At 28.0% G+C, this 26,993-nt stretch overlaps 1 protein-coding gene across 1 annotated transcript in view; it reads right to left on the reverse strand.

Annotated features, from left to right (window-relative positions):
• Nucleotides 1-26,993, reverse strand: part of LOC136980826 (E3 ubiquitin-protein ligase COP1-like) — a 57,998-nt gene that overhangs the window by 22,989 nt on the left and 8,016 nt on the right. Inside the window, exons 3-14 of the mRNA XM_067277021.1 lie at nt 17,015-17,074; nt 16,823-16,920; nt 16,675-16,736; nt 16,021-16,140; nt 14,941-15,009; nt 7,777-7,836; nt 5,655-5,693; nt 4,775-4,927; nt 3,755-3,881; nt 828-960; nt 699-759; nt 516-598 (exon numbers count right to left, since the gene is read on the reverse strand). Of these exons, the coding sequence (XP_067133122.1) occupies nt 516-598; nt 699-759; nt 828-960; nt 3,755-3,881; nt 4,775-4,927; nt 5,655-5,693; nt 7,777-7,836; nt 14,941-15,009; nt 16,021-16,140; nt 16,675-16,736; nt 16,823-16,920; nt 17,015-17,074 (1,065 nt within the window). The remainder of the gene's footprint in view (nt 1-515; nt 599-698; nt 760-827; nt 961-3,754; nt 3,882-4,774; nt 4,928-5,654; nt 5,694-7,776; nt 7,837-14,940; nt 15,010-16,020; nt 16,141-16,674; nt 16,737-16,822; nt 16,921-17,014; nt 17,075-26,993) is intronic.

The raw sequence follows: 26,993 nt of genomic DNA on the forward strand, positions 1-26,993 counted from the left end.
ATAAATAAATTCTAAGCTGAATTAATTTTAAGAAATACAACTTATTTTAAAATATTTGAATTTGTGAAATCATTTGATGATCCGACTAACTCAAAAAAATTTTGTAATTTTTGATATATTTTATTCAAACTTTGGAATAATCATAAATAATGTAGCATACATTTATATTATAAAAAACTATTTTTATGTACTTTATTCATCTAAATATGTTCTCAACTACATTAAAAAAGTATTATGAAATATCTATGGATTTCAAATTTTCCAAATAATTATATTTTTAGAAATTGAAAACTTGCTGAAGTGAAAACTAAAATTGAATGATCTCTAAATTTCATGATTAATTTTCTAATGAAACTATTAACATTAAATTTTACACATTTAAATAAAAAGGCATTCTAATAGCAATTTTGATATATTACCTCTAAACTTACACATTAACATATGTTTAGATTAAATATGTAAAGGGTGAGAATATTTGCAAATTATAAAATATTTGGAGAATTTACAATATCTACCTTATTTTGGAATTGCACACCATTTCATTCACTGGATAATGCATATCTACAGTATCACGAATCACAGCTCCATATTCAAAAACCTATGTTTAGAGTTCAAACCTCATATACCTAAGTTTAGAGTTCAAACTTTTTTCATTTTTAAAGTTTCAAATATCTTACGAAATGAACAATAAATCCTACCTTGATTTTCTTGGTGACACCAGCTATTGCAAAAAATTCATTGTCTTTGTCAAATTCAATGCTGTAATTTACATGACAATTAGACAGATATTATGAATTTTAAAAAATTTTTATTTTTGCTTAATTTACCTTGAAACTATACTAGAGTTATTGAACAAATCACTGGCGTAATTTAACGTGGCTAATGGTCTCATATTACTATATTTAATAAATTTTGAAAGATTTTCAGTAAATTCATGTAAACCATCTTTAGATATCTCACCTAAAAATAAAAAAATAAAACATTTTAAAAATATTTTATTTAGTCATTGAAATTTATTATAATTCATTGATCATATAAGTAGCCAACATCACAAAATTATTTGTTTAAACAGGAAATGACACTAGCAAAGAATACTTTTTACCAAATTTTTTTACATAAATATATGCAAAAAACATTAGCAGTAAAAATATGATAACTTTTTCTTATATAGTTTCTCTTGTCAGTATTTTTATTTGAATTTAATACATATTATAAAATAAGCTAATTCATAGTCACATTTATTTTTACTTACTAAATATCTTAGAGCTGCCGCAAACTAGCACTTTGCAAGAGCAAAATGCTAGCAAACGTCAAAGGCTCTGCCCCTTTCTTCTTGCCTGCACGGTTTTTCCTTTGCTAGCACAGCGATACAAAAGTACGCTCGCTGTTCACAGAATTCAACAGCAAGAGCAGTCACACTAGCAAGAGAGAGCGGGCAAGATGGATAACTACATGAACATGTCACATGTCGAAAAAGAAATAATAGAATTTTATCGATGTACGTAAATTACATGATTAATACATTCAGTATTGAAAAGAAAATAGTATAAACATTGTATATTAAAATAGTAAATAGTTATATATAAATAGTTTTCGCTTAGTTAAGCCTAGTTAGGCTTAACTAGTAGGCATGTTTTTCCCATGCTGTTTCAAAGTTCGGAACGAAAACTGACTGATTACAAGTATAGGTTATAATAAAATCTTTGTTCTATAGCCAATCCACATCTGTGGAATCCACGTCATTTGGACTATGTTACGCGAGCAAACGTTGTGTAGTTTGTGGCTGCTTCCTGCTCGCATAGCTTACCTAGCAAAAATGGCTCATAGCCTTGTGGGAAAAAAGGCGGGGCTTGGGAACGTGACCAAGCATACGCTAGCTCCTGCTTCCTGTAGTTTGCAGTGGCTCTTAGAATCCTTAATTTAATTTAATAATTTGTGGATATAAAATTTTAAAACTAACTTATTCTAATCTCAAAAATTTTAGCATTAATTTTGAATTCAAAACGTTTAAATTTAAAATTATCTTACAACCTATTTCATGATGGATTTTAAATATAAATTTTTCATGTTTTTAATAATTTAGTGGTCACAATATAAATTCTAATTTAGAGTCACTCTTCAATTAAAAATTACTATAATAAATTTCATTAAAAGAAATGATTGGATAATTATTAAAAAAGTTTTAGATAAATATGTGTTTTAATAATTACAGAATTTCTAAATACTTTTCTTGCATTATTTACAAAACTTATTGACAAATATATAATCTGCCTTTTTTTTCCAAATTTATAATTCATCAAATTAAGATTAAGATCAGCTATAAGACATATATACAGAGTTAAACTATTAACATATTAAAATATAAATTTTTACAAGAATTTTTTTTTTACCATTTTTGTAATTTTAATATTAAAATATGGTTTTTAAAATTTTGATGTTTATGAAATGTAGTTTTCCAATCTTTATCTGATTCTTTTTTCTTTCATTTAATTATAACAAAATATTAATATTCACACAAATAACAAAAAAATTAAATTTTTAAAGAAAATTCATTTGTATTTTAGAAAATATTTTTTTTTCATTTTTGTTTTTTTTTTTAATTTGTAACACACTAATATTTATATATATATATATTATATATATATTTTCATTGCTAGTTAGCATACATGAAAAAATCACAAACAAGAAAAATGATTCATTTATATAAAATACTTACTAATTTCTTTATTTGTTTTAATTGAATCATTTTTGTAATTAATTAGTTTTCAATTTTAAAAAAATTAACTTTTCAAATTAAAAATTTTTTAAATTTAAAGAAAATTGTTTTTAGAAAAATTTTTTAGTGTCAATAAATTACATTGTGCGAAAGTCTTGTTTCATGCACCCTCTTTTGAATTTAAGTTCTACATAAATCATGCCCACTCAACAATATTTCACTAGTTTTTTGTGTTATAATGGTTAATTGGCTAACATTCTTATCAACAAGCCATCTTTAATTAAATCACAAAAAAAACTATAATTACATGAATTTTTGAGAAATCAAACACTGAATGTTTTGGTTATGACATACACAAAGGCATGCATTTTCTGTATTATCTAGTGTACAAAAATGTCTAGTGTTCAGCAGTAGATAAGATAGCCAAAAGATTTTCCATGTTTTATTGTCATCAAATATAAACTTTAGTTTACTAAGATATTTGAATAAGTAAGTTAAAAGCAGTATAAATAAAAATATTTATCTATCAATAATTTTATAAATTATAATAATTATGGAATAATGACAAATAAGACAAGAAAGATCATAAAAATACGATAAACTAATTAAAATTAAACTAACAAATGTAAGTATTTTTTACATTTAACTCAAAAATATAGAAAACAGCAAAATAAACTAATTAAATACTCTGTTATGCATTATCTTACACACTGAAAAAAAATCAAAACTCTTTTCAATCACATTAAATTATTATATCATGTATTAGCAGGATAATACATTGTTATTCGATATTTCTTTATAAAGTTTTCAAAGAAAATCTACACATAGAAAAAAAATCATTCTAAACCATTCTGGAAACTAGTAAATTTGATCTGTTGTGATTTTATATAAATATTTATATTTAAATGGTATTACACTCTTCCCTTAGATAATTTAAAATTTACAGAAACAAGTTTTACTAATCAAAACTTTCTCTCTGACACTAAACAATATGTTAATGAATAATTATATTAAAATTTCAAAAATTTTATAACATACCAGAAGAAGTTGGACCCAATTCTTTGGCACGTGCATTAAGGTAACATTGTTCTAAATCATCAAAATGTGTGTACATTTTTTTTCGTCTAGTAGCCATGGTAGATATTAACCATTGCTGACGGGCCCCCTAGAAAATAATTGAATAATTAATTAAATATGAATTTATAAAACATCAATTTTAATAATTATTAAACAAATTTTAAAATCATACAAAATTATTTAATCTATGTTAAAAAATTAAAATTGATCTTAACTATTTATAAATACATTAATGTAAAATAGACTTTTAAGTATGAATAGTGTTAGATTATTATATCATAAGATAATACTAATACTTTTCTAAGTTAATAAATATTTCTTCTTAATAATTTATTATTGAAAAAAAAAAAAAAAAACAGTTTCACTTCAACAAACAAGCAGCAACAAAACAAGTGAGAAACAAAACATCTTGCATTAATAAAATTAGAAATAATATTCAGTGATAGAAGATAGAAGATAACTTTGATATTTGGAAAAGATTTAATCATCATAAATCCTTATCTATGCTGGTTTTTGTGTAATTTCTGAAATTTACATAGATTAAAAACATTTTATAAAACTAAATTTTAATGAATATTGAAAAATCAGTAAACTATAAATATAATTTTAAACTATATGAAAGAACAACAATTGATTAAATACTATTCTTTCATATATTTATGCTAATCTATTTGGTAATAGTTTTTACACTTGTCTATGGTTCTTTATTTATTTTCAGCAAGATCTTGGATGACATTGTTTCTCAAAGTACATCAAAATTTCAAAGAAAAACAAATAACTGTACTTAAATAATCCAGAATTATTGTTAATCTTATTGCAAATTCATAAACAATAAAAATCAAAAATAATAAATAAGTATGAAAAAAATCAAATATATAACTGAAAGATAACTTAATGAAAAGCCATTATAATGATGAAAAAAATTATAAATATAAATTTTTTCAGAATGAATGCACAATTATTAATTAAAAAAATTATTACATGTTTGCTGCCATTAAACCCATCTTGCATGTAGAGAGACGAACAAGATCCTGATGAATTATTTGCATTGAAGGCACTACTACTACTGCTAGGCTGTTCAGCTGTTGAAGACCAAACACTTGAAGGACAATTTTGACCATCTAATAAATTAACCTTTAAACATAAATAAATAAAATAAATTAAAATTAAATGTTTTCAATCCAACTTTTCCTTAATATAATCAAATTTTTATAGAGAAATAATGTTTAGATATGAAAAATGTTTAAATAGTTTATTTAAACATTTTTCATATCTAAACATTAGTTTATTTAAGTTTATTTCAGTTTATTTAATAAATTTCAACATTAAAAATTCATAATTTATTACTATAATGTAAAAAGTTGTAATTTATAAAAAAAACTATAAATTTTTAAAACATATCTACACATAAGATGATATCTCTTCATCTCTTGAAAACAGATTTAAAAATAAAATACAGATGTGATGAACTATTCACATCTGTATTTTATTGATTTGAACTACTTATTGATTTTGTAACTACTATGATAATTTGAATTTCTGTTTGTTTGTCTTTCTTCTTTCTATAGAAAATTTTCTACATATATTATCTTTCTATTTTTTCTATTATTTTATTTCGTATGTTAAAAAAATTATTTGAATGGGTCAATCAAATCTATAAAATTTCTTCTTTATCAACATTCTTACAATATCTGAATATGTTTAATTCTTAAATAAAAGTGAAATCACTTTACATTTTCCACATTAGGCATAACATTGTGTAATCCACAAACAATTTTTAAAATTCTATTAATAAAATGCCAGTTTAATTGATAATTTTTCAAAATGTAATAATAAGGCAAAAATTAAAAAAAACACTTACATTTAACCCCGATAAAGATGAAGTTTTCACCATTAAATCCTTAAAAAAAAATGTATATAATTTTATAATTATTCTAACTTTCAAATGTTATTTTTTATTTTAATATTAAAATACTGATATTTAAATAATTTTATCTTAATCAATACAGTGCTAACAACATAAAATTTTAAAATAAATTAGAAGTTTTCAGTAATAATAAAATTATATTACCATAGATAGAATTTTTATATAAACTTTAACAAAATGGCATAAATATATTTTTGGCTAAGGAAATACAATTAAATATTTATAATCCAGTTTTAATAATCAAATGTATCTAAACGCTGAATTATTTTCAATCTAGAATTAAGCAAATAGTAATCAAATTATGGAATTTCTTTTAATGGGATTCTATTAACACACAATCTGTGTCATACACATGGGAAATTAGGCCTATTAGTAATTTGAGTAAAAGCTTATTATTAACTTGAATTTTCCTACAAATGAAACTGGTGAGAACTTTATTCCAGTCTTAATAAGAAGCAACCAAAGAAATGAAAATAAAGCAATCTAATTTCATTGTATAAATGCTGAAATTCAGATATAAACAACCCAATATTTAATATAGCTCCTTTACATATTTTTAATTCATTATTTAAAACCTCAGCAGTAGAAATTATTTAGCAGCCTAAGAACAACTGAAATTATTTTTTGATTTATCCAAAAATAAAATATGCTCCAAACAGAATTTAAATTGTGTGTCTCTAAAAGAAAATTTAACTCACAGAAAAATATTACTTAGCAAGGAATATATTATATACCTTGCTAAGTGTAATTTTCACCAATACAGTTTACACCAGTTAATTGAATCAGTGTTTTTACTGTAATCTGTAAATAGATAATTTGTAATGAGCAATTATTTATTGTGATATCGTCACAATGCCAGGCTGCACTTTTTAATCATATTTTTCATTTATTTAATTTAAAATATATGCTCGCCACCTCAAATTAGTAGTGGCTTGCATCGCCAACATGTCATACTTTTCCTTTAACAACAGAGTCATGCCAGTCATCTATCTAACACCTTTCAGGGAAAAATTTTTGAATTGAGATAACACAACTTCCAGTTTGCGATGGAAGTTCATATATAATTAATCAGAGCCTCCTGCTTCTAAGGTTTCCAAATCTGGTCTCATCTTTCATCTATCTAACACCAATCTCGAGATTAAAAAAAGATAGACAGATGGATGACAGTGGAAATTTATAGGTCTACAATTTTTCAATTTGCATCCCAATAATACACATTTGAGTAAAACCTTATTAATCAAACTCACTTATTCAGAGTATGCTTTTTTCCTCAATTAGTATGGATTAATGAGGTTCTACAGTATTAAAAATAAACCATCATTAAAAGTACTGATAAAACTGATAAGCCTTTAGTAATAAAACCTTTTGAAAATACAGAAAAACATTTAATTTTATTATCTAAGTTTAAAAATATTTTCCAAGATGTGTATACAGTCAATTCTTGTTAACTGCAAAAATTACATTCCCGGAAAAACACTAGTAACAGAAATCACAGCTATTAAAGCACTTATCCAATAGGAAAAATGTGGGTTAGGTTCCTAAATTTCTAGAATGAAGCAAATGAAGAATACAAATCCCATCCATTAAGCTCATTACAAAATGTCTGATTAAAAGCACTTGGAAGAACATTAATTAGCACTATGCTTCATTACAATTATTGAAATTTAATAAATTAATTACAACAGCATAAAACTAGAACAAGACGATAGCTTCCCCTAATAGAGAGCTCATGTTTTTGACACTGTAATATGCCTCCCAGAACTTTTTGCTGCTATGCATGGCTGCAAATGGACCTGGAGAGACCATGTGTTATCCAAATAATTTACTTCTACAAAAGTGTAACCTAAGTTATTAACAGAAATCATAATCAGATATAAATTTAGAATGTAAAAACTTAACAAAAGCATAATGAAGAGTATGTATGTTAAAATACAACAGTCTATAGTATTAATAGAAAAAAAAAATGTGAATGAAATATAAAATCACAATTTGATAATTTTAGCAAGAAAAATTTGAACATAATTAAGAAAACTGGAATAGAGTAATTTCTACTTACTTCCACTTGTTTTGTATCTTCATCTATAACATCTAGCTCTTGTGAAAGTCTGTCCAATTGCTACAGAAGAATTGCAAAATTAAGAAGGTGATATCAAAAATAAAGTTTTAAAAAATATATTTCATTGACATATATATACACACACACAAAGCTAAAACAAGTTCTTTTAAAGTTTTTAGAATATAAATATAATTTTAAAACTTTATAACTGAACAAGAATATTGATTTCATAAGACAGTGAGAATACATTATTTATAATAGTAGTTATATATCATTATTAACAATATGATAATCAATCTTGCTATCATTTTTATTCAAACAGCAAAATAGTTCTGAGCTTTCGTTTTAATACTTTTAAAATCCATATAAGTAGAAGTGCTTCTGGATTATTGTATAAAATTTTAAATCTAAAAATTTTTTGTCTTTATTCATCAGACAAGTTCTTATCTAATTTTTAAATGCATTTAATTATCTTAATTTTTGAATTTTTAAAATGTAGAAAAGTTGAGATCTCCTGCTCAAATGGTTTAATCTTCATTTTAAAAACTTAAGAAATTATTTGAGAAAACAATGGAAAAATGGAAAAGATCAGGCAATCCTAGAGACCTATATTTACACTGAATCATCCAAAAACAGTTCCATCACGAATGTAACCTTTCATTTCACACTTATTTTAACAATATAATTTCATCCTTTGCATCAGACCCTCATAATTTTTTGAGTTTTGTTCCTAATTTTTCTGAAAGAATTCCCTCTAAATCATGTTATTCCAGATGAATCTGTTTATGAAATATACAATGACTTTAAACACAGGTTTTGCCATTTACAATCCTCTATTCTTCCACACCGTTACTTATCATCACTCCTTTTCTTTTTCTGAAGGTATTAAAGCTATTGATTCCCTAAATACTACCTTTAGCCCAGATCATATCCAAGCAGTTTTATATAAAAACTAAAATCTACATCCGCTTTTATTTTTTCTAGAGTCTTCTCAAAAATAGCTCAATCTAGCTTTATTCCTAAACAGTGGCTCACCTCTTACATTAATGCTATTCAAAAAAAAAAAAAAGCTTCTTTGACTAATCACTATTTCTTCAGCCGTGTTAAAAGATTTTGAAATTTGAAATATATTATTTACCATAATATATATAATCCAATTTCTTCAAAACTTCTCCCAATTCAACACTGTGCCACCTGTTTCTAATAGATTAGTTGTGATAAAATAGAAACTATTTATTTAATCCAAAATTTTGAACATACATTTTTGTCATATACACAGATATTTCTCAGGCTTTTGACTCCATTCTTCCCAATCTACTACTAACCTTACTAAGAGAACAATTAGATTTAGATTGCATATATCATTCTTGGTTAAACAATTACTTCCTTGCTTGCTCTAGTAAAATAAAAATAGGCAATTTTGAATTCTGTGACTTCCATCTGATCTGAGGCATCCAGCAAGGATCAATCATAGGCAGCCTCTTTTTTCAGTTTATATTAATAATATTTTCAATCATCTTAATTCACATGTTATAGTCTATGCCCACCATACTCAACCTTTTTTTTCTCGGGCCACATACACGATAGCTATTACATGCAGGCCGCAACATAATGATTATAATAAAAAACGTACATAATTTCTCACTCACCCTAGAAATTTAGTGTGACTGTTCATATTGCGAATATTTTTTCACAATTTCATTTAAATCAGGCTTGTAACTGCTGCATGCTACTCGTAAAATGGCATCCAGATGTGAATCAGTAAGCCGGTTTCTATATATGTTCTTTGCATATTTCATTTATGTGTATGACATTTCACACAGATACATTGATGCAAGTAACATAAGTAAAATTTGAGCACATTTGTTTTACAGTCCTATATTGTTTGGACACTATTTTCCATAAGTCAATATAATTATTTTCCACCCTCTTTTCTTTAAAAATAGCTTCCAGGTGTGTATTGTTTTTTGTCTCAATAAATTCCTCACATAGCTCTGTGTAATTACATGCCAATATATCAGCCAGTTCTGATATTATTGCCAGTTCCAAGAGCCAGGGATTTTCAATGAGCAACAGCATAGTTTTTATTTTTCTTAGATCATGAAATCTATGTTTAAATTTCTCGAACAGCGCAGTTAAATAATTGGAAAAAATTGTACAGTTTTCTAGAAAAATATTAATACAGTCTTGTTTAGGTTGGAAAATTTTGCAGTATTTTGTTTTGTATTTCTTGGTAATAAATGTTTAATTTTTCTTCAAAGGCAAATAAAATATTTGCCATCTGTGAAATTATTTTATTTTCACCCTGTAAACCAGTTTTAAGACTGTTAAGCTTCTGTCATGTCGTACAGAAACGCTACAATACACCACCATTCATCATTTTGCAGTTCACTGTAAATTTTATTATTTTGCTGTATTTTGCTTTTATTATTTCTTTTTGTAAAGAAAGAAAAATCTTTCCAGAACTTTTCCCCAGCTAAGGCAACGTACCAACATATGTAAAAGAACATCACTGTATTGACTACCCACTTCCTCTAAAAGACTTAAATTTTCTGTGGTTCAGTTCTCGTGCTCAGATATGAGAATGAGCACGAGATCTGCTCATTCTCAGGACTGCTAGGAAAACTGTCACTATATTTATGACAGTTTTCATCACAGTATCTACTCAATACATGAAGCCAAGTTTTCCTGATGAATGATGCAACGAAATGTTATTAGTTTTGTCAAATTATAATTCTGTTTCAGTAGAGAAATAAATCCATTTTTGGATCCAGTCATTGAAGGACAGCCATTGGTAAACACACAAACTAAATTTTTTATATTATATTGTTATGTTCTAGAAAATTCTATCTAGGTGCTTCTGTGCTAGGTGCTCTATCTAGATGCTATGGGTCTCAGTAAATTACTAAGTCTAGCTCTACTTTTACCATCCCTCGCAGATCACCACCTGATGGCCACTACATGTTCACAATGCTCAGACATCTGGCGACGACAACTTTCTAAGAAAGGACAAAAGGGACTTAGCTGTTTGGGCGGAGTGACTGAATCTATTTTTTGCCGCGAAAATTTCAAAATTTATATTTTGATTGAATTATTTATGGGTTACGTCTGGGTCATTTACAAAAGCTCAGCAGGCCATATGTGGCCCGCGGGTGGCAAGTTGAGTATGGTGGATCTATGCTTAATATCATCGGAGTCATGATTTATTAGTTTAATAATAAATCATGACTCCGTTTCTCTACAATCAGACCAAAACTTACTATCTGTATTATTCAAAAAGGCCAACTTAAAAATTAATGTCCAAAAAAACTGTTGCTACATGCTTTTCATTAACCAGGAAATTTATTCTCTCCACATCTTTTATACCAAATATATAAAGTATATCAACTCTGTAAATGATCTAGGCATTATTTTTTATATTAAACTCAGTTTTTAAAGGTCATACTGACAGAACAGTTAAATCCCTTGCCATTCAATGTGGATTCCTATAGAGATTTTGCCCTATGATATTTTCTAAAATTGTTTTACAGTCCATTTTTTTTCACTAGTTTTCAATCCCTTATTGATTATTGTATACCAATCTGGTCAATGACTGCCCCCTCTCTGCTGGACAAAATCACAAAAGAACTAAATAAAATATATCTAACCTTAATAAATTCTGTAATCTACCTTTTACTAGCCATCCTAACATTGCTAGGTCTTCCCTTATTTACAAATCACAAAGTATTTTGATCAATTACTATATCATAGATATTATAATGAATATATAGTGTCTGAATGGGTTAAATTAAGTGTTCCCTCTCACAAATTATGTAATTTTTCAAGCATATATACATCCTTTTTTAGATTATCTTTCTCTCAAAGATCTTTTTATGATACATCATAAAATACAGGTAGTTCCAAATACTTATTAAACATTAATTACTACTATATGAATCTATGAGCACTAAGTTTTGGCTCTTTTGGGGACTTATCAAACACTATAGTGTTATAGTGTTTGATAAGTCCCCAAAGTAACCACACAGAAGTGGGTAGACACAGATTAAAATACTGTATATTTCCACAGATAGGAGGTATAAATTTTCGTCAAAGTTTTATAGTTTTAGCATATATCTGTCCTATAAGACAACCCCCAAACTATCAAAGGCCAATGAATTTAGTTATTATCTAGATGATAATCGCCGATCTAAATACAGTATAGCGTATATGGAATTATGTCCTACTAGTAATTTTTTGAATGAACAAATTTTATTTTCTTCCATCAGGCAGCACTGCCTTGCAACTGTTGAAAACATTCACACTGATTTGAACATTCGGGGTAATGACCTTGACTATTCACAAAAAGGTTGTATGGGCTATTCTATTTTGTGGACATACCCTACTCTCTACTAGTATATAATTACAGTTTGTCTGTTTTTTTATAATGGTTTTTTTAATTTATATAAATTTCAATCTAATTTTTTTTTGTATCTGTCCTATAAGACAACCCCAAATTTTGGAGGCATTTTTTATGATTCAACTATCATCTTATCTGCGGAAATATACGGTAGTTTACCCCCGTAGTTACGGTATACAGTAGTTAACCCTTTACCCCCGACATCTTGTTCACGTTTATTGTGTGTTCTGTCCTAAGGCAATATAGGTCAGTCAGGCAATATTATTTTAAAAATTCACCAAAAATCAAATTATCATTATATTCATGTGAAAAAAATGACATACATTTATTAATATGTTTAATTTTAAATATGATATTTTTCAATACATTTTATTAGAAAAATTTATAAGAAAAAAAATTATATATATCAGAATCGACATTTAAACTTGATAATTTGTAACTTTTTGTCAAAATTAACACCTAGTTTTTTGCTGGGACTGAGCCAGAAAGATGTAGAATATTGTTTTGTGCAACTCCATATAATACTTATGCATGTACTGTACATTCATTCGTTATTATCACATATTATATCAACTTTTGTTTGAAATCAAAACTGTATTCTGCTATCAACTAATATAATGAACTAATATACTTTATTCACTTCATATCAAACAAGAATATAAATTTTTGTAATAAACATATGATTACCAATAGTAATACATGTAACATTTGCTGATATTTTCAATTAAAATAAAAAACTAAAAATATATAAAATATCAGAACTGAAGGTCACAACTTGAATATTTATAATGTTATACTTATTATAGCACGAATAAACTTATTATAGTAATATTATTTGCATGAATATGTTAAAAATGAAATAAAAAATTATCAGGAAATGAAAAATTAAGAAAAAAAACATTAGTTAAAATTTTTTAAGTCGACAAAACACCACCTGGACAAAAATATGTGAAACATGATAGACAAAACACTGCCGTCAAGTTCTGACATCTGTTGGCGACAAATTTTATAAAAATCAATTTTTACTAGTGTGCCTATGAATTGGTACCCTTGAAGTTTTGCTTAACAATGGGGGGTACCAACTGATCGGTCCTTTTGAGGGAAAAGGGTTAAAAACTAAAAATTTAAAAGTATTATAAACTATTTTAATCATAAACCCAAATGTTTGTAACAAAACACTGCTTGTATTTTTGTAGACACCTGTAAACCCACCAAATTGTAACAAATATGGCTGAAGAGTGATCGGCCATATAGTAAGTGATCAAAATACTTGATGATTAGTAAATAAGGGAAGACCTAGCTACCTGGACCTAGCAACATTAGGGTGGCTAGAAAAAGGTAGATTACAGAATTTATTAAGGTTAGTTATATTTTATTTAGTTCTTTTGTGATTTCAGACAACCTGTTTGAAATGCATAGTTCTAACCTAACTTAACAGTCATCATAATAAACCCATATCTATCCTCTTCTGTCTGATTACTCTGATGTCAAAAGTGTGAGATAAATCCTTCTTAGAGCCAAAACTTAGTGCTCATAGATTAATATTGTAACAAAGACAAAAAGCAAATCATCAATTTATTATTATTGTTTCAAAAAATCCTGCAAACAAATAATATATAATTGTACATCTTAGCCCAGGGTTGTTATTAAATTCTAAAACGAATTTCTTAAGGTAATACAAACAATGTTTGAGTCCTTTTCTTACATCCTTTATTCCAACCAGGAACCACTAAACAACAGGCAACTTTAAAGCAAAAAAAAAACTTCTAAAATAACAGACAAGCACTATCAGATGATTACACACAATTTAAAATTGATCTCAACGCCGACCTGTTATTGTAGGCTACAGCGTCTACAAACATTAAAAATCGCTAAAAATCACTCACGACAGCATCCTTGTTATATAGTCGACATTACATATTATGTAAATAATTTTTCTGATTTCCTGAATCCGACAGAGGACTCTCAGCTGTAATGTCGACTATATAACAAGGATGCTGTCGTGAGTGATTTTTAGCGATTTTTAATGTTTGTAGACGCCGTAGCCTACAATAACAGGTTGACATCGAGATCAATTTTAAATTGTGTATAATCATCTGATAGTGTTTGTCTGTTATTTTAGAAGTTTTTTTTTGCTTCAAAGTCGTCTGCTGTTTAGTAGTTCCTGGTTGGAATAAAGGATGTAAGAAAAGGACTCAAACATTGTATTACCTTAAGAAATTTGTTTTAGAATTAAATAATATATAATTCTTAATTTTTTTCTTTTAGTTTTATACTTTTTACTTATTGCTTTTTTATTTTGTTGTATTTTATTTGTTGTTTTTCATGTATTTTAATTGGGATTTTAATGTTAATTGGGGAGGATTGAAAGATGCAAGACTTAAGACTATTGTCGTAAGACTTTTCCTAATTTAATTGAAAATAAAATTATGAACTTGCAAGCATCTGTTAGAATTGACAGTGTGAGTTATTGCCCTAAGGCAGTGGTTTTCAGAGATGCCATGAAATATAATACTGAGTAGTGCCATAAAACTTTTTACATGTATTGCTAAAAATACAAAAAATGCAATAATTCTAGATTGATAAAGAAATAGGGATGCTACTAGTAGAAAAAGGTTGAAAAAACAGCCATAATGGCTTCTTGGTCCAAATTGCGTAAAGCTACAATAGCATCTATTAGAAAAATAATAAAATCAGTTGTATTGTCTTCTACTTAAACTGGTTAAAATTTCATGGATATTTCACAGTTTAGTTATATTTTCACTTACTTCTTGTTTATGCTTCCGTATCTGATCTAGAAATTCTTTTAAAAGTTGAAATTGTGCTGCTCTGCAATCCTGAAATAATAAAAAAAAATGTATTAATTATTTTTAAAATGTTCATTGAAAATTTTTAATGGATTTAGCATGGAAGATAATAAATGGGTTATAGAATATAATGCATATTCTCAATTAAATGGAAATTATAGAAGATAATGCATATTCTCAATTAAAACAATTTCAGTTGAAAATTTTTCCATATTCATATTTAAAAATACAAAATTTTAATAGAAAAGCTTTAGAATTTACAAAATAGTTGCATATTACAATTGTTGCACACACAAAACAATTTTATATTTTGAAAATGAAGTCATGGACCCCCCATTTTTTATTGTATTTTTGGATTTCTTATTGCAATTAATATCAAATAGCAAAGTCTAATCAAAATCGATTGAACAGATTTTGACAATGAACACAATTCTGTAAACCTCATAGAAGCTTTGCTAACACTCCACTTCAAAAATTACAATACTAACTCTTAAGCTTGATATTTATTAATTAATGAATGTACCATAAATCATTAATTTTTCTAAACTAAAATAAACTTTAGAAAGTATTCAAAAGAATCAGAATCAAGAGTTTTTGACAGAATCGAGAGAAATTTTGGTATCATCCCATCACTAGACATAATGTAATTAAAATGATTGCATTTTCTCAATATATGAGTATTAATTAACCTTTATTCTTTATATTGTGCTTAAATTCTTTTACAGAAAACCAAATACTTTAATGAAAATAAATAATTCTCAAATAAAAGTGAATAACTTAAATTATTACCTTTTAAATATCTTGTAAAAAATAAGTTGCATGACAAAAAAATGCAAAACAGTTTTGTATATACATATTCATAAGTTTTCCTTATTAATGATAATTGATTTCCTACAAGTTCTACATATTTGGTAAAATATTAATTTCTCTGGCTATTGTGATATTTTAAAATGTTAACAATATTTGTAGAGTTGAAACATTATATGTTTGACTGTCAGCTCACCCTACTTTAAAATATTTCATAAAAATTAAAAAACTCACAGCTTCTAATTGTTGCTTCTTTTGTGATAAAACTTCTAACATATAATTTACATCAATCAAATCTAAGTGATCAGATTCTTCAAGTAAAAATTCTTGCAATTCTGAAAAATTCTGTCCTCTCTGAAATTAAAAAAATTCTTTATTTAAAAAGATATTTATGAAATATAGTATTTTTAAATTAGAAATTACAATTGGAAAAAAGTTTATTTACAAATTACAGTAAAAATATTAATTCAATTTACTGGTAAAAACTACTTAGTATTGTAAAGAATAATACTTTTGTAAAAGGATCTAGATTTCACTTAATAGTATTACTTATTAAAATGTTTTGGTTTGTTAGAATTTAATTTTTGCAAAGTTCAAAATCAAAAAATTACAGTAAATGTATACTGATCTTAAAAATTGATGATAAGTTTAATTGCATTAGCATTTAATACGTTAAGAGTTCAATTGCTTTGACTTAACATTGAGATTATTACTATCACTTACATTATTCTAACAAAATACTGAATAAATTATGATCCAGTTGTTCAGTGTTTTATATTAATTAATAGCTATGAAACATATTTATAATTATTAAATCAAACTAATGTATAAATAACAAATAAAAAATTAATGATTAATAATATGTTTTAAATTAACATATAAACTTACAGAATTTTCAATTTTCCGTTTCTTTTCTTTTTGTTGCTGATATTTTGTTATTAATTCATTTACTGAAACAAAATATATATTCATAAAAACAGATATAACGTTTGTTGACTTAAAAATTTTTCAAGTTAAAATAGGTTTTGTCACTTACGTAAGAAGTTAGGGAATATTTGATCTTTCTTCTCAATAACATAATTACATTTTGGACATCTATTACTTTGCTCTAGACTTGCAGTGATGCATTTATAACTAAAATTAAAGTATAGAATGAATTAATTATTAGCAAGTGTAAATTCATTTGTTAAATTTAAATATTTAAAATTTTTCATTATAACTTCATTACCAAAATGTATGGCCACATTTAGTCATATGAGCTTCTTCTATTATCTCAAAACAAACAGGACTATAAAAAAAAAATCCACAGAATTAATACACACTATAAAACTAAAAATACTTTATATTTTTATATCATGAATGAAATATATGTAATTTATACAGATCTAAAACCTAAAAGATATAAGAACAACAAAAAGTTTTCTTTGACAATAAAATTTAAAAGATATGTTGTTGTGGCCAAATGCAGCTTGACTGCATTTGGCCACAACAACATATCTTTTAAATTTTAATAAAGAAACTAATAAGAGAGTGGTGGTTGGATAGTTCATTTGAAAGGATGAACCAAAATGATATTAGTGATTGTAGTATATTGATTAATTTAATATTTACTGACAATGCATATAATCTTTCACTAAAACTCGAACTACATTATCAAGAAAATTATGCATATCCAATACATTTTATATGCAATGGTTAAAAAGTTACATGCATTGTTAATATAAAATTGTATTGTTACAATTTTACATTTTAATAAATTTGTAAATATTCAAATCCAGCAGAGTAGCTTTATTATCATTCTTCGATCTACTTTATAGACTAAAGAAATAAAGCATGGTTATTATGAATAGTGATATATACATATTGTTAACCTAAGCATATACTGTCGATTCCACTTAATTGGGACACATTGGGACTAATCTATTTTGGCTCAATTAAGCGGCTGCCCCAATTAAACAAACTAATAATAAATTCTAAAATAAAATATGTAATACGTTGGTAAACAAATAAGTAGGAAAAAATAATAATTAGGTACTTATTTTAATGCTTTATTAAACCAAAACAAGTAAAATGGCAAGGCCATATTTGGGATAAGACTATGTCTCAGAGACTCACTACTAAGCAGGATGACTTTGACGCTCAAGGCAGGTCTTGTTCTCCAATCATCTTTGGTATTGCTGGTTTTGAGCGTGATCATTCAAACTTCGCTGGCCACAGCCACGACGTCATCCATAATGCATTTTCATTGAAATTAACCTATCAAATGTTGAAATTTCTCTCCGTTGCATGATGCCCCAGGATGAACTTTTGGCAATGTGAAAATTTCCCGTTTTTGAAAAAAATAACGGTGGCTATTGTATCGTTTGCAATTATTTTTTTACTTTGCCAAACAAAATACATATATATTAATAAATGTAAAAAGAAAAAATAATTATATTTTGGAGGTTAGTTTTAATATAAAATTATAAACTTATAACGACATGCCATCTAGTTTCAAAAAGTTCTGATGATGAAACAAGATATCTCCAGTCAATCGGTCAAGGGTTAGCATGTGGCGACCAGAAATATGTTGAAAATAACATGGGACAGGTAAATGGGTTTTTTTCAAAGATTCGTTTGTCAAAACTCGATTTCACAATATTCGTATTTCCAACTTACCAACAAGCAATGCATGCGCAAATCTCGCACTACTGCCTGTTTGTAGAGTGTGTCACCATTTTGTATTTTATTGTGTTTCAGTTCTCGGTCTCCTGACTACGTACAAGTCTGGTTTTTTTATGCATGCATGATTCGGGCACCTAATACTCTGTGCCAAATTTCAACTCCTGACATGTACTGTACACCTTCATACCTCTAAGCTGGTAAGACAGCAGGCAGAACAATTTTATAAACAAGACAATCTTGTCAATACAAAAAATATTTGTACTATAAATTTGCCAGACTCACAAAGATAAATAACTGATTCGCATCACTCTAGTGTTGCCAAATACAGTATTAGTAGTGAAGTACACAAGGGTTGACCATTCTATCCGTTCCTGATCAAACAATTTTTCCTTTCTTTCTTTTTAGTTAGAACACGTTCTAACTAAAAAGGGAAAAAAAGGAAAGAGTTTATCCAAAAGTCACCTTATGGTCTCCCTTTGAGCACAGCTTCCTTTACTTGGAGGTGAGCCACTTCGGCATGAGTGTCCATAGAATCCGCCAGCTCCGGATGCTGGCCTCAATGATCAGATGGCTGCTGTTCGAATCTAGATGTAATTATGCACACAATACCTTCCAAGGAAACTCTAGCTGTCTTCCAACTCAGTCGAGAGACCTTGAAAAATTGTCCAGGGATCTTTGTCCCTTTGCTTTTAAAGGGATCATCCGATCCAATCCAGAGCAGGGTCAGTAGCTCGCATTCAGGTCCATCTCAGATGGGATCCCCGTGTGATACATCCCGCTATGGTGACTCCCTCCGGAAAAATGGAACTGCCTGAGCGAAAGACAAAATCGCTTTGTCTCTGCCAATCGTTAGGCCTATACGACATTAGTGTACATAGTGTCTACATACTTTTGGAAGATCCCTAAAATATATCAAAACTTGCTTTTCTGCTACTGTCCAAATTATAAGCAATTAAATTATGTATTAATTTTAGTTTGGTTTCTGTTCTTTGGGATTTGGCCCAATAAAGCAGCTGCCCCAATTAACCAGTGGCCCAATTAAACGGAATCAACTGTATTTGGATATACTTGCAAATTCTGACATATATTCTATTCACACATTGGTGTATATATCCAAATGTAACCAACTATATGCTTTGAAACATCACAGTTATTACCAATGAGAAAAGTAGACTCATTTAATTCAGTTAATAGAAGTATATATTCACTTGATTTATTAAACCTAATTTTTATACTTTGGCAATATGATAGCAATATTTGGCAATGTAATAGCAATATACAAAAGAAACATTTGTTCCATTGTACATTTCTATCACAACTTTTCTCTACAAATTATCTTTTTAGATTGATACTACTTTACTATAAACATTTACAAAGATTGTGTTGTGATATATCTCATAACACAATCTTTATATTATGAAATGAGATATAAGAACATTAGACAGCTAATATAAATTTAAAAAATACTCAAAACAATTTTTTATAAGAATTCATTTATATCCTTTCTAGAAAAATTTAGTCATCACATTTAAGAATATTCTATCATCATCATGGAACAAAAAAGTTATGGTTTCATACATCAAAAAGTTGACATGTATGTGAAAGTAGACACCAAATCCAGCCTGTTTCTAGCTAAAATCTTCACTTCATTTGGCAATATCAAGTCATATACATTTTTTATGCACATATGATTGTCATATGCAATGAATGATGGTATTTTCTATTAAATTAGAATTTATTTCTATTTTATTTTCAGTCTTTTTTCATTTCAAAGGCTAAAAACTAATATAGATTACATTATTTCATTTCTTTTTGTTTAAGTCACAAAGAAAATCAAAAGTACTATTTTTAAATATAATTAAAGAAATTTGAATGTTTTCCTTTGAAAATACACATTTTAATCACTATATTCATCACCTCATTTTTATTATTTTCAGACTCAGCAATCAATTTTAAAGTGTAAGCTTTCTGAAAATTGCAATACAAATTAAAAAATGAATAATAATTCATGATTTTTTCATTATTATAATGGATGTGTTACTAAAAAAAAATCTAAATAAAAACTTGCCTATCAAACCAGAATGGCTAGCAACATTTCAAAAAACAACAGATTTCAACTGAACTCTGTTTTAATAATTTCATTCTTGTCTTTTTTTTATATATTTTTATCTATCAGTGTACATTAATCTTTATTAATAGGTTAATGGACAGACAGTTTTCATACATGCTTAAATATAAGACTAAAATTTTGACTTACTGATTAAAATTAACAATTCCAAATCAAAGTATTTTATTTCCAAAATGAGACAATTTATTAATAAATTAATGGAATATACCAAATAAACTATAATGTATTTCTGGATTTTTAATACAGTAGAGCATCGATTATCCGACTTAATTGGGGACTGGGGTTGGTTGGATAACTGAAAAGTATGAAAAAATACATTATTAGTATAGTGTATTAGGCGTGGTTTAAATACTAGTCTCCCTTTCATGGTCGAAAACTAAGCTGCCAGCTAAAACATGCAAAAATTTAACATAAATAATATTAAAGTAGCCAAGACATAACCAAATATTGTAGCGCCACATCACTAGCGAACATTTGAATTTGCCAACTAGAACGCGGTCGGTTAATCAGGGGTCGGATAATCGATGCTCTACTGTATTTGGATGATTGTTCAGAGAAAAAAAACATGAAAACAATGAAAATATCACTAATAATAATAAACTGATAAGTAAAATAAATGCAATATTTATTTTTTAATGATGTATTGAAGAAATCAAATCCATTCCATTAACTTCCAAAAACATTCTATCTTATTCATTAGTCATCCAAATTTCTGTTATACAAAAATAAAAACTTTCATACAAAATCAAAAAAACATCAAATTTTTCAAATTGTCTTAATTGTTAGAAAATATATGGAGATTATTTTATATTCTTTATGGCTACCAAATGTGTATCTAAGTATTTTAAACACCTTTAAGTGCTTCAAATACTTTTTATCAAGACAAAGATTTAGGTATTCCAAATAACTTAAAAGTTTTTCAAACACTTGTGGAGTATTTTCAAATATTCCTAACTAAAAGTTCAGTATTTAGATTTTCAACTATAATATGTAGGCTGTTTTTTTTTTTCAAGCTCCGATGGTCCATAAAAAAAGACTGAAGTGTAAATATGCTTGTCATATCTGTAGAAAGCTTTTCCATTCCCTTGTCAAAGAATGTTGCTGCCAATGACTTGAGATGGGCCCTAACACTCTTTTGAAGATCATCATTAGTCTTGAATCTCTGCTCTCCTAGCCACTTTCTGTTCAGGAAAGAGGTGGAAGTTGCTCAGCACTAAATTGGGGCTATATATGCTGGGTGTTTAAAGAACTTACTGGTGGTGAAGACTTTCACCTTTCAAAACTTACACCCAGTTTGGAACTTTTTAATGTGTGAACACTTCCACCTCTTTCCTGAACTGAAAACATGGCTAGGAGGGCAGAAGTTTGAGACTAATGACAATCTTCAATACAATGTTGTTAAGGCCATCTCAATTCACTGGTGGCAACATTCTATGACAAGGGGATGGAAAAGCTCGTCCATAGATATGACAAATTCTTCAATCACGGTGATTATGTCAAAAAGTAACCATGTTTGTAACTAACTTTTAGTAATAAATTCATTTTATTATTTACACTTTAATCTTTGTTTTATGGACAATCAGAGCTTGGAAAAAAAAAAATTGCACTTGTACTTTTAGTACTTAGTATTTTCAAATACTCTGGCTTACCTTAAGTACTGTATGCCATCAGACCCACTGTGGGTGTTTTTAAAATCCACGCGAGTGTGGGTTTATTCAGTTCTGTGGGCTATTTAAATCTTGTGTTTATTTTTTCAAAATTTATTTTTGTACATGTGTCAGAATAACCAGAGGTCATTAAATGACAAACAAAAAGTGATTCTAATAAAGTAACACAGACAACAAGAAATGTGATGCAATAATTTACATAATTACAATTTTGAACAGGTTGTTTACAGAAATCTGTAGTTTATAATATGTGATTTGAATAAACCCACATATGGACTTATTCAAGTATTGTAGATTGTTTTTTTAAATGTGACTGGGGTATGGGTTTATCTGAACCTGTGGCTCAAATCAAGTGCATATGGTATTTGGAAAAAAATATTTCAAATAAAAATATCATGTTTGTTGTTTGTATTTAAAATAATATAAATTAAATATATAATAATATAAATTTAAATACTAAATATTTAAATTCATGTATAAACAAATTTGTGCATTAGGTAGAAATTAAATTTAATAACAAGCATATAAATTAAAAAGATTTCCTTCACATAAAATAGGAAATTTTAATGTAAATTTGTTGATCAAATTATATTTTCCCAATATTTATGAAATCAGTTAAGTCTTGAAATTAAGAGTAAATAAATTAAAAACATTTTTTATTCCTAATTTCTTTTTAAGTCAATTTGTCTCATTTATGTAACTTTATCAATAGTAAGAAAATTACATTCAACGTTTTGTTCTTTTATACTCAATTTCAAGAATAAAACCAAATCAATAACTCTTTGATATCACAAACTAATATATATATATACACTGACTGCTGCATTGAGCAAAATCAATCTGACTACTAGTATCATGTTTAATCATGTTCCAGTTATACCAGTCAGATTTATTCTGCTCCAAGCAGCAGTCAATCATAATCAGGATGTCAAAGATGTACTGACTAGTGTAGTGCAGCACACAATCAAAGTTTTAATGACGGAATCATCTGAAATTTTTACGAGACTTAAAGAATTGTTCAGAATGAATGCTTGTCCCAGGCAAGGGTGCTTAGTTAAGTGAAAATGTTTCAAGAAGAATGAGATTGTATGGAGAAAAAGCCTCATGTTCAACATGACATGTTGCAAGAATTGATCAGCTTATCAGACTGATCATCAGATAACAGTATAGGAAATGTAAGAAGAAATTGAAATTACAGTAGAGCATCGTTTATCCGAAAACCGGTCAACCGAAACGTCGGTTAACCAAAAGCTTTCCAGTCTGTGTCGTGCTGAATCGAACGTTTTTGATACTTGATTAACTTCTAAAATTTTTTTGTTTTTATATTTTTCAATATATTTATTTTGTTCGTACAAAATTAAGAAATATTTTTTAACAATACAATAGCCTTGATTATTATTATAAAAATTTTCGTTAGGCTTAAAATCAATGAAAATTCAACACGAAGCGATACGCAACAGAGAAAAATTTCAACATCGGATAGGTTAATATATATTTTTTCGTACATAATCGGTTATCTGAACAACCCCAGTCCCCAATTGATTCGGATAAACGATGCTCTACTGTAGTGTGGGGGTATTGAAAGCAATTGTGCACCATGACCTGCAGTATAGAAAAATTAACACAAGATGGATTCTATCTCTCCTAAAACCAGAGCAAAAAATAAGTCTGATGATCATTGTGCAATTATTGAAATGATATAAACAAGGAAAAGATGCATTTTTAAATTTTGTTTTAATCACAGACAAGATATGGCTTCACCACTCTACTCCAGAGTCAAAAGGGCCAGAATGCAATAAAAACATGCCAAATTGTCACCTCCAATAAAAGCAAGAGCAATGCCTTCAGCAGGAAAGACTGGGAAGCTTTTTCTGGGAAATCACAGGGTACGGTACACTATATGTGGATTGTCTCTCTGACCAAAAACTATTAATGCACATTGTTATTTAACACTTCTCAGCAAAAAAAGTGAAGCCAGCAATTTTCTCAAGCAAAGGAAATGACAGAATTCCATTTCCTCCAAAATAGTGCATGTTCTTATACCACTGTATTACCATTTGCAGCTTCAAGAAAAAGAAAGAAGTGAAACTTTTGTCATATCTTCCATTCAGTCTTAACTTCTTCCTCTTACAAGTTACACTAGGCCTATCATTTGTTTGGACCTTTGAAAGACTTTTTGGCCACTCAGATTAATGATGAATTCATTATGACTGTGCATGATTGGATACATGAACAACCAACTCTCCTTTGATAGAAGTATTCACAAGCTTCCTGAATGTTGCAGTGTGTTGCAGTCAGTACAGACTATATTGAAAAATAATATGCTATGTATTTTCATTGAAATGTTAATAAAGGTATTTTAAGCAAATTGTTGTTTATATCAGAACTCACCTCATGTAAACTATACAATTAAAGTTTATAATCTAAAATTTAATTAAATCCATTTTGTAACTGCCATATCAACAAATCATACCATACAAAATCTAGAAATTAAAAATGAATAGTAATTAAGCCTAATAAACATTAAATTAATCAACTTCTTGGCTATTTGAATACTAAATGATCAAGTACAGTACATTACACACACACTTTAGAACTCTGAATTTAAATATATTTAAAAAGAAAAATTCAAATACAGTAAAATCTGTCCAAAACAGAACCTGAATAAAATAGAAACCTACTTAAATGAAAAATACTTTGGAGTGAAGCAATTTTCTATGTTAAATTTTACTATAAGCTGAAAACTGTCCAATGCAGAAAAAACAATTTTTGGGTGTGAAGAATATAATTTAACTTGAATAAAGCAGAAAATTAAGGTTCCACTTATAGATAAATTTCTTCCATTCACTGCAGATCATGTGAAACTGTATTTTGAGAATAAAAATCATTGTGACGAAGGATATACAGACCCAAGATCTTTGTTAATTCAGTATTAATCTTTTCTGAAATTAACCAAAGGAAAAATTGAATATTTATAAAAACTGAGAAATTTCAAAAATTGAATGAATTTCCAAGAACTGAGTTCTTAAAAAACAAGTTACAAATGTAATTCATTGGAAACAACAATAATAAGGTAACACAGTGCTGCCAATTTACGTTGTATGGAGTTGTTAGTAATTAACTGGTACAGAATATTCAACAAAAAATTGATTAAAATTGTTGGTAATTACAGAGATTGAAATTAATGAATATGTCTACAGGTGTTGCAACTACTGCTCCAGTTCTCTTCCATTCATAATCAAAGTTGGCATCCCTATCTGATCTCACAAATGATGGGGAACAAATCTGGAAACCTTGTCTCCAGATATCCTGTAGGCCAAAGAAGTGTGGTAACGTGGAGACATTTCTGGAAAATTCTAGCTGTGTTCAACAGATCATTATCTCACTGGAAAATAGCTGTTTGCAGCTCTGCCGTGAAAGGCAACATATGAAGACAAGATTTTCTGAAGTGGGAGGAGTGTACTGCTTAACAATAAAGGCAGGACTGAAGTATCCACCAATAGTCCCCAACTCTCTAACATAACGGTTGTCCATTCTTAACCTGTCCCGTGTTATTCCCAACATGTCTCGGGCCCCAAACTGCTGACCTTGACTGGTGGACCAGAGATACCTTGTTTTAGCATTGAAACGTTTTTGAAACTAGATGTTGCTAGTCATTATAATTTTTATATTAAAACTAATTTCCAAAATATATTAATAAATGTAAGAACAAAAAAAATTATATCTATTTTTTTTGTGCAAAATAAAAAAATAATTTCGGATGATACAATAGCCATGATTATTTTTTTTTCAGTAATTTTTGTTAGGCTTAACATCGACAAAAATTCAACATGGTGTATCGTGCAACAGAGGATAAGTTAAACAGAACAAGTAATTACCGTATTTTACGGACTATAAGACGCACTTTTTTCTTCAAAAAATTGCCTCCAAAATTCAGGTGTCTTATAGTCCATAGCGTCTTATAGGTACTTTTTTAAAAAAATTGCTTAAAAATTAAGGTGCGTCTTATAGTCCGTAAAATACGGTATTTATTGTGACATCATCATAATGCTGGGCTGCAATTTTTAATCATAATTTTAATTTTTTTAACTTAAAATATATGCTCTCCACCTCAAATTATATTGGCTTGCTTCTGGCCTACTAATTTGAGCCATTCAATTCAAAGTCCAGTGGCTTGTCCCTTACATCATACTTTTCCTTTTACAATAACTCATGCCTAACACCTTTCAGGGAAAAATTCTTGAATTGAAATATCATGACTTCCAGTTTTCACCAGAAGTTCAATATATAGTTAATTGGGACCTCCTATCCCGTAAGGTTTCCACATCTGGTCCCTTTCATTTATCTAACTCCATTCTCAAGATTAAGAAAAGACAGGCAGACAATGGACAGACAACAGTGGAAATTTATAGGTCTACAAATTTTTTCAAATTGCAGCCCAACTAGGAACTATTGCTAAACAGTCTGTTGTAGCTCATGCCTTCACTGTGTTGGTACCACTGCAAAGCCAACATATTAGAGTGGTAAATGGTAGGATGTTTACTGTAAATGCAAATTTATCATCTCTGCTAGCTGCCTGTCAATGGTACACAAACAGGATTCTGTAGCAAGGCTTCTACATAGTGCAATACTTTCTTTGTATATACAGATTGAATTTTAATAAATATATACAATCCCAATTAAGAAACCTAGTTATTAAAATACTGTACCAGATTATACAATATTAGATCTTTATAATAATATATTGT

This window comes from Centruroides vittatus, unplaced genomic scaffold, assembly GCF_030686945.1.
Source record: "Centruroides vittatus isolate TY-2023 unplaced genomic scaffold, ASM3068694v2 contig_726, whole genome shotgun sequence".
NCBI lineage: Eukaryota > Metazoa > Arthropoda > Arachnida > Scorpiones > Buthidae > Centruroides > Centruroides vittatus.